The sequence below is a fragment of the Haliotis asinina genome, chromosome 2, assembly GCF_037392515.1.
Source record: "Haliotis asinina isolate JCU_RB_2024 chromosome 2, JCU_Hal_asi_v2, whole genome shotgun sequence".
Lineage (NCBI taxonomy): Eukaryota > Metazoa > Mollusca > Gastropoda > Lepetellida > Haliotidae > Haliotis > Haliotis asinina.
The window spans coordinates 100,834,714-100,845,085 of NC_090281.1; the positions used below are offsets into that span (position 1 = coordinate 100,834,714).

Consider the following 10,372-nt stretch of genomic DNA (forward strand, 5'->3'; position numbering starts at 1 on the left):
AGCACACACATCAGCACACACACACATTTCACTACACTCTTGTCTACACACACTTCTCATACTTTTGCTTTGATGCTTTTTCCCTTTGATGCTTTTAATAAATAGCCAGTTATTAATTCGTGGAATTTCTGGCCATGTCAACCTTAACCCCGAGTGGGTCTTCTCACAATAAGCCCTGCGAAGTCGAACCCACCAAAACCCTTACACTCCCAGAAGTATCAAAAGGCTGATTCCAGGGCAGTAATTCCGAGTACTTTCTAAATGGCAGAAACTATGTAATGCCTTGGTTCATCATAGGCCTAGGTTTTCACAGAAGGATAATCAGGCAAATAGTTAAGTGCAGGATAAAATCCTTGAAGAGCCTCCATGTTAGCTAGACCATGACCTTCCATTATGTGTGGGAGAAAACACTTCTCCTTGGTTTTGGTAGACAATGTAAAACCGGAGGGGGAGGGATTTCCCGAACTCGATGGTTTTACATTGTCTACCAAAACCGAGGAGAAGTATTTTCTGTAACATATATAGCGTCAATGATAGGAAATTACAATGTTGATGATCATTTAATGAAGCTACATAACAATAACTGAAGCGTGCGTAAAATCAATTTAATGACAGTAACTATAAGTAGATAACTTAACCCCACCTTCTTTGTTGGCTCGTTGGTCGTGCAGTAGAGCATCTGCCTATGAATCACAGTTAAAACTCCCAATGTGAAAACATTTGTATTGTGAGTTAAATCTGGGTCGATATTTTTCAACTGATTTCAAACAGTCAGTTATCATTTGAATGTTGATGTTCATATAAAGTTAGGAAAAGTAAAACCTGGGAAGCGGTCTTACTGACGAAAAGTAAAACCTGTCCCTCCAAAACAAAAACCTTAAACGTAGTTATTCTGGGAACACAAGAGATGACCTAATATATAGTGAGAAGCGCACTTTAGGTTTATATATAAGTGATTGATACAAACGCCTCAGGTAAGAACAAAGCAGATGACATTTAACCTCTGTTATTAGAATTGTTCCTTTTGATCTTCATGCAATTATGCAGTCTGTGATTTTCTTCTATTTGCAGATGCACAAACCAAAGGCAGCCCGGAAGAAAGTTATAATCTTTCTGAGTCTTACAGCTGCAGTATTGTTGGCATGCTTTATGACAGGATCATTGTGTACTGGAACGACGAAGATGTTCCAGAACGCAAACACAGTTCACAATGAAAGTGTAGACAAGACGTTCAAGTTGGTTACATCTGACAAGGATATCCACCTTGAATATGAAAATACAGTGCTCAGACCTGCCTTAATTTCAAATTCGATGAACCCAAATTCCAGGTCAGGTTTTCCAGGAAGCACAGACGGTGATGAGAAGAAAACAACTAAACTGATTCTGTGGTATTTGCGACCAAATTATGTCAGACCTACAAGTGAAGGGGAATTACGTCCATTAAAGAACTGTCCACATTTAAACTGTCGGGAAACAACGGACGTCAAACTGCTACCTCGTGCAGATGCCGTTGTATTTGATGTTCATCGTGCAATTACAGCTGACAATAAACCGCCAAGATACCCGGAACAGACCTGGGTGTTTTACGCTCAAGAGTCTCCATTTCACGTCAGATCAAGCGTGTACAGAATGGACAGATGGAAGGCTTCTTTTAACTGGACCTGCACTTACCGACGAGATTCCGATGTGTGGTTACCGTACGGAATTATCCGCAGAAACCAAAAGCTAATCAGAAAAGATTATCGTAAAATAGCAGAAAGTAAAACCAAGATGGCCGGCTGGCTGGTGAGTCACTGTTCAAGTCAGAGCAAGCGCGAAGAGTTTGCCAAGCGACTGCAGGCGCTGGGTATCCAAGTCGAGATATTTGGAGGCTGTGGAAAGAAGTGCGGGGACAGAAGTAAAGTTGGGTCAGAAACCTGTGAAGATTTGGCCACAAGGAATTATTCCTTCTACCTAGCATTTGAAAACTCTCTCTGTAAAGACTACGTTACTGAAAAGTTCTTCCATATGTACAACAAAGATGTCATTCTGGTAGCACGGGGAGGGGTCCAGTTCTTGGAAAGTCTCCCAAAGGGAACGTTTATTAATACAGATGATTTCACAAGTGTGGAGGATCTGGCGGCTTATATGAAATGGTTGCATCAAGATAAAGACGAATACGTTAGGTTTTTGAAAAGGAAGGACGAGTTTGTGGCAGTGGATGAAACGTTTACATACAAATTCACTCCAACGGTTTTGTATACACACTCCCAGTATATTTCCGAACCTGTGTGTGCCATGTGCAGGAAGCTCCTGGACATTGACAACAACAGGAACACTTACCCCGATATATACCAGTGGTATCACAAGAACACCTGTTTTTTCCCGACTGACCTTTAGATGCACGTGCGGAGGTTAAACATCAAATGCAAATGTTGTGTACCAACACGTTAACATTTCAGCACTTGGCCACTACAAGACTTTAACACTTCTGCAGAAAGTCACTGTGGGCCACTACACGACTTTAACACTTCTGCCCTTGGTCACTACATAACTGTAACACAGCTTCACCAAGAAACTGCAGTACTTTAACACTGCTGCACTAAGCCACTGCGACACTTAAACACTGCTGCACTAAGCCACTGCGGCACTTTGACACTTTTGCACGACGCCACGGCAAGATGTTAACACTGCTGCATTAATCCTCCGCTTACTGTAACACTGCTGTACTAAGACATTCAGCCTGATACCTGTCCTCCTTGTTCTCAAGAGATTGTTTTACAGCCTTAACTGCAACAGCCTCATCAACAGTTCTAACTGTTGTTGAACCCAAATGTTTTCAGATTCCCAGAATGAATGTATTCAAGATTTGTATCTGCTTCTGCCTCTGTATTCCTCATGAAGAATGAACCTGCAACATGTGTTGCATGCATGTCTAAACCTGTATCCGTTTCATGACAAACCTGATATTGCCTTACATTACTTGCGAATGTTCCTATCTTATAACTATCTCTCGTAACTGTTGCTTTTGATCTGTTAACTAGTATATGTTTTGCCTCAGGAACTCTGCCTCTTGCAGTGCCCATTCGCGAAGTGTCTCAACTGACGCTTGTCTTTGGTGCTTTATCATAGCCTCGTTCATTTTATTTAACCAATAGTGAATGCAAACACCCACTTCCCAGCTACTCGATCTTACCATATTCCCTCACACTGACCACATCTAAACCAAGCATGTCACCGAAAATGTCGCTGCCACCACACTTTCTACTTAATCTTTCTAAGGCCACATGATGAATGAGGCACTGTGACCCAACATAGCTACAAGTTGTGCTGCTTCACCAGATATATATTGTTTAGGCTAAAGAAAGCTTACACACTTTAGTGGCTGGTGCTTTATCTAACACATTCCATGAAGGAACTATCTATCTCTGTATTCCCTAGTGTCACCCTGAAGGACGGGAGTCGGTACTCGCTTTCACTGTTTCCACAATTCCTCACCTAGAAAATATTAACTGATTTAAAGTTAGGTATGAGCACCTTGGTCGAGTAAAAGGATATCTTTGGTTTTACACCGCTTTTAGCAATATTCCAGCAATATCACGACTGCCGACACCAGAAATAAACTTTACACAGTGTCTTTGACGTGACGTGCGAACCACTAGGCTCCCCTACCAAGCTACACGCCACGGGCTATGATAATGTAGTTGATAGTGTTAATCATAATTCTTTATAAAATGAGACAAACTACTGTAACTGGTAAGTTCGGGTATGTCCATTCATCACTCTGAGCGAGTGTACCTCCATTTCTAAACACTATAATATCAGTCTTGCCCCCAAACACTTCTTGTTTCCATTTGGAACAAAATGTCTGCAAAACATCTAACTACCTCTGCAAAACAAATATTTCAGCCATTAAAAGAAATGTGTATGGAGAGAGTGGTCTGCACTCTGTCGGCGAGCAACGCATGGCAATAGCAGAATGATTTTACATATAACCAAGTCATGGAGCGACACCATCAAATAAATGAGTAAAACGCAAAGAATCTTACTAATTTGTAAATTCACAGCTTGACTGGTAGATATAAAGGGTTTTAGATTTTACCATGAATGACAGAACTTAGCGCAGAAAACAACTTTGCCAGTATGTTTAAAATGACGGAGCGTATTAGCTTTTGATATTGACTGTGGATTTACAATATAGATTTATTCACAAATTATTTAAACAAAAACATAAGCTAGTTTGAATGCACACGGATAATCAGACTTGTAGTTCTGCAGGCAGGGTGGAAGGTGAGAATATTTTCTATGTGTATATATTGACAGTCACTGTCTCATTAACCCCTGAAAACATGTTGAAGCAAACTAGAACCAGTATGTACTCAAACGCATTTCATTGACAAAGCAAACCATATTGTTTGGCCTTCCAGGTGACACATTGTCATGAATTATATTATACCTTTTGCTATAGCAAAGGGCATTGAAGGTTTAATTGGAGAAGTAAAGGAGGTTAAAAAGCTCCGTTCTGGCTGTCTTTTGACTGAATGTAAGAAACAAATACAATCAAACATTCTCCTTTCAACTAAAGTACTGGCTAATGTTCCTGTCTAGGTTTCCCCTCACAGGACACTGAATTGTAGTAAAGGCATTGTCCGTGACACAATACGTTGCCTCTTAGACATGCCTGAAAAGGACATTCTGTCAGAATTGACATCACAAGGACTCACTGATGTTAAACGCTTCACATTTAAAAGAAACAATGAAATTTTAAATACCAATACTTATTTATTCACATTTGGTGTCTCAACTCGTCCAGACTCATTTAAAGCTGGCCAATGTAAACTGAGGGTGGATGCTTTCATCCCTAATCCCTTAAGATGTTACAAATTTCAAAAATATGGTAATGGATCAAAATCCTGTCGTAATCCAGCTGCTTGCCATCGATGTGGTGGAACTTGTGAGGATAGTACACAATGTGACAAATCTTCTCAACTGCTCCGGTAACCATCTCTCCTAAGGAATGTCCCTCATGGAAACTGCAGACTAAAATCTCTCAAATCAAACATGATCGTAATATAGGTATATAGAAGCAAAGAAAATTGTTCTTGCGCAAGAGCACCCAGGACCAACATTTGCCAGTGTTGCATCAGGTGCGCTCACTCATCCAAAACCAAACCTTGCATCTCTCAAAACCATAGGTTGCCAGACTGATTACACGTGGGCGAAGATATCTTTTTATTCCTGTACATAGTTTGTTTCACTTCATGCATGTAAGCATTGTATATAGGAGAGGGTTTCACTAAGTTGGGATAACTTGTACCCAATCCATTCTCTGGAATAAATATGCTTTAAAGAAAGAAGACATCTGCACCCACATTTGTATCTGCTGTAGTCAAATTGCCGTCTTCACAAGAGTCGTCCAGCTCACAAACCGTTATTACATCACAATCAACTATTCCTTCTCAGAAATCTTATGGTACGGATTCGTCTTTAGGTGAGACACAAACGTCATCACAGCCAGCACGGCTGTCCAGATCAGAAACAAATGTAAAACATGTTGCCAAAAAAAAAAATCTAAATCAAAAACCGAACCTCCAAAACAGTGTCAGAGTGGTAGAACCTCTAAAGGGGCTAAAAATTAGGTCCAGCTGTTCAGTAAATTTGGATCACTTGAAGAGATGGATGTGATCCCCTGTTCATCCGCCTAAGCGATGACTTCGTCATCACTAGTCCAGTGGAACTATAGAGGACTGAGGACTAATTTTGATGATTTACAACTATTAGTTCAGGACTTAAACCCGCCAGCAGTCTGCTTACAGGAAACTTACTTAAAGCAGAATAACAATTTTGATATACGAAACTATATTGCCTATCATTGCCTATCAAGGCATAATGTAATACATATCCCAGTTTTACTTAACACAAATCTCCAAGCCGTAGCAGTACGACTTACCATTTACTTTATGCTCTTTATACATTTCACCGTCGTCGCCTCTTCAACTGGTTGATCTACAAGATCTTTATGATCAATTACCTAAACCATGTTTTATCATGGGAGATGGCCACAATCATCTCTGGGGTGGTACTTATACGAACACTAAAGGCAAAATACTGGAAGAGTTCATTATAAATAGTGATCTATGCATATACAATGATGATTCAAAAACATATTTACATCATTGTACAAGAACGTATTCAGCTCTCGATTTGTGAATAGCAGACTCAAACCTACTAAATGAATTTGAATGGTCAGTCCACAATGATCTCTCTGGAAGTGGCCATTTTCCAACACTGCTGAAACCCTTAACTCCACCTGATGCTCTTCCATTATCCAGACGGAATTTCAAGAAAGCTAACTGGCCTTTATACCAAACTCTCTGTGCTGCCAAACTTACACCTGACTATTTTATTGACCTTCCAGATGCTCTAAAAACATTCTCGAACGTATTAAACATCATAGCTGACGAGCGTATCCCAAAGTCCGAAAACCATGGTTTAACAATGAATGCAAACAGTCTAGGAAGGCACGGAAGAGAGCGGAGCTTTATTTCCGTCGCCATCGTATGGTCCACAATTTAGACAAATTCAAAATTTTAAGTACTAAAGCAAGGCGTACTTTCAAGCAAAGTAAACGCCACTTTTGGAGAACCTATGTATCAAAAATAAATTCACGCACACCGATATCAAAGGTATGGAATATGATCCAGAAAATCAAAGGTAAGGGTTTTAAAATCTAGCATTCACCATCTCCAAGATGGAACAATTTATTGACTAATAGATCAGATATTGCAAATACACTTGGTGACACAATGGCAAAACATTCTTCCTCATCAAATTATGTACCCCAATTTCAAAAATACCAAAAACAGCAAGAAAAGAAGGTTACTAATTTCAGTTCAGACAATGGGGAAGATTACAACGAAACTTTTTCGGTACATGAGCTTCATACTGCTCTTGAGCAGGCTCACGATACTGCTACAGGAGCTGACAACATACATTATCAACTTCTGAAGTACTTACCGGAATCGTTTTTAGAGATCCTTTTAAATATTTTTGATAGTATTTGGACTTCTGGTGAATTTCCTTCTTCATGGCGTGATGCTATAATTTATTGTTCCAATTCCTAAACCCGGACGTCAGCATACCTATCCTTCCAATTATGGACCAATTTCACTCACTAGCTGTGTTTGCAAAACCATGGAACGCATGATCAATAAACGATTAGTTTGGTACTTGGAAACCAATAATCTAATCACTAATATACAAAGTGGTTTCCGTAAAAACAGAAGTACCATTGATCATTTAGTACGTTTAGAATCTTCTGTTAAAAATGCCATCATTAATGCAGTGTCGATCTTATCCGATCTGGAAAAAGCATATGATACGACGTGGAAATATGGTATTTTAAGAGACTTACATGATTTTGGATTAAGGGCCGTTTGCCTCAATTTATATCAAACTTTTTAAACGATAGACAATTTCAAGTCCGAGTGGGTTCAACCTTGACTGGCCATTATAATCAGGATCAGAGTGTCCCACAAGGCAGTATTTTATCTGTCACACTGTTTAGTATTAAGATCAACAGTTTATCCAAGGTTTTAAATGATTCAATAGATGGATCACTTTTCGTGGATGATTTTAATGTTTCTTGTCGTGGTAAAAATATGCACACTCTTGAACGACAACTACAGTTATGTTTAAACAATATAAATAAATGGTGTCTCGAACTGTTTCTAAATGGCATTCCCATCAAAGTGGTCAAGGAGGCCATGTTCTTGGGTATAATTTTCGACTCCCGTTGAACTTTTCTTCCGCATATTAAATATATAAAAAATAAATGCTTGAAGGCGCTGGATTAAGTAAAAGTTGTTTCCAACTCAAAATGGGGTGGGGGCCAAGCTAGCCTCCTTCTACAGATCATTGGTCCATTCAAACCTTGATTATGGCTCCATGGTATATGGTGGAGCATGCAAAAGCAGCCTTAAACTTCTTCATCCTGTCCACCACCAAGGTTTAAGACTTTGTCTTGGATCTTTCAGAACCTCACCTACTGAAAGTCTCTACGTTGAGGCCGATGAACCATCTCTTACACAACGTCGTATAAAATTGTCTTTACAATACATTACTAAATTATACTCTAATGAATCTAACCCTGCATATAACTGTGTCTTCAATCCCCTTTGTGAGGACTTATACAACAAAAAAATCCTTTCTTGTTCCGCCTCTTGGACTGAGAATTAAGTCATTTATTCCGGCATTGAGCTGGAGAACATATCTCCTTCCCGTCTTCTTTCCTCTCCTCCTTGGCAGTTGATTGGGCCCCAAGTGGACCTAACATTAACTACATTTAAAAAATCAGAAACAAATGAATTACAATATAAGCAAGAATATAATCAATTGAAACGTAATATAGCAATTATAAATCCTTATTTACAGATGGATCCAAGGACGGTGGTGCAGTAGTTTGTGCCACTGTCATTGGATCCAGAACAATCTCGTCTAGATTACTGGATAACAGCTCTATTTTTACAGCTGAAGCTAACACCATATTAACAGCTCTTAAGTATATTCAAAGACACATTTAACGTAAACAGTATGTAATCTTTTCAGACTCTTCCTTCGGGCTATTAAAAATTTGTATTGCAAACATCCACTCTTAATTGAAATTATTGAATTGTATAATAATCTTGCTACTGGCCAATACGACATCGTCTTCTGTTGCTTTCCCAGCCACGTAGGCATTTCTGGGAACACAATGGCCGATCGTGCTGTCTGCGACACCACTTCTTATTCCATACTCTGATTACAAAGCTAGCATTAGAAGTTACATCCGTGATCTGATGCAGAAGAAGTGGGACACACAAGTGGGCATAAATAAATTACATGAAATAAAACCGTATATTGGTTACACCTACTTGGGTTGTCAGTCCAGATTTGAAGAGGTTATTTTAAGACGAAGTCGTATTGGCCATACAAGATATACACATACATATTTGCTCAAAGGTGAGGATCATCCAAACAGCTGACGGGATGATGTGAATCCAGCTAGGGTCCATGCAGGAAGCAAATGTTCTGTAAGTCCCCATGGTCCTTAGGATGGTGATCTACCTTCAGTTGTTGGCAACCTATAGCTCAGTTTTCTGTTGTACTGTCCTCTATAGATACATTGTTTTAGGTCTAATCACTAGTTTTACACTTTACTCTGTGATATTCTAGTTAGTTTTACTGTCCTTCGTTGACAGGTTTTTACAATGTATGTGCTATTAATTTGTTTGTATTTTTATAATTAATTGTTCTCGTCACGATATGGCTGCAAGATTGTCGATGTGACGTTAAATATTAACTCACTCACTCACTCATTCACTCACTCTTGTATATTTCATACAACTTTAGAGGCAATGGTGGTCTTCGGGAGAAGGAACTGTGTTTGTGAACGTGGAATATTCGCATGCGTTTTTATTTCTGAAATACGAACATTCGCGCAAACACTCTTCGTGAAACACGTGGAGTTGAGCCTGCACGAGGTTTCCCCGATAGCAGTTTTTAAAATAGTTTGTTAAAACTTCGGACGGGAGCGGTCGTGTTTTTGAGGACCTCTTCCAAATTGTATGTGTAAGACTGGCGAGAGTTTATTTTTGATAGAACAAAATGGTAGCAGAGCGTGGTTCTTTTTAGTTTAGTGTTGTGTCATATCTGGGAATAAGGTTGAGTTCGCATGTTAGAGGTTGTTGTTCGGACGCTTATTAAGGTAAGTGTAATTGAAGTTTGGTAGTAAACAATTGTACAGTGTGATTAGATCACTATAAGTTAGTTAATCATACACACTGAAACATGTCACAAACGGGACCAAAACAGATTAACCATGACGGCCGTGACTATGTAACGAGATAGCAGAACTTAAACGCAAAAAGGCTACAGCGAAATCTGCGACATCTGCATTTACTAAAGTAACCAATAGACTTGAGAGACTTATTGATGAACAGAATGTTCAGAACCGGAGAGAAATCAGAAATGCAGTTGACATAGTTAATGATTATCAGCTTCGTGCTATCGAAATATGTGTGTCGTTGTCTGTAACATTTCAAAGAATAGGAGATAGAGATAACATGACAAAAGTTACAGACGAGATTACCCAAATGGAAGTAATTGGGAATGGAGTACAAGAACGAGCTCAAGAGTGTTTGAGAGGTAGGTCAGATGCGAGCTCATTTAGCAGTGGTAGAACTGGAAAATCTAGATTCCTTAGGGTTGAAAAAGGAAAGTATATTCCTGTTAGCAATTCTCACACACAGCAAGTGGAACCACAGTCTAGGTTAATTGATGCTAACTCAGGTCAGATGTCACAAGTCACTTGAAAAGGCCGGAACTGCTACACTCTATGGACTACATATATATA

At 39.3% G+C, this 10,372-nt stretch overlaps 1 protein-coding gene across 1 annotated transcript; it reads left to right on the plus strand.

Moving 5' to 3' along the window:
* The first annotated feature begins 1,182 nt into the window (after positions 1-1,182).
* LOC137272171 (alpha-(1,3)-fucosyltransferase C-like) lies at positions 1,183-2,379 on the plus strand. The gene has a single exon (XM_067804525.1). It carries the CDS (start codon positions 1,183-1,185, stop codon positions 2,377-2,379), a length of 1,197 nt encoding a protein of 398 aa, XP_067660626.1.
* Positions 2,380-10,372: the final 7,993 nt, after the last annotated feature.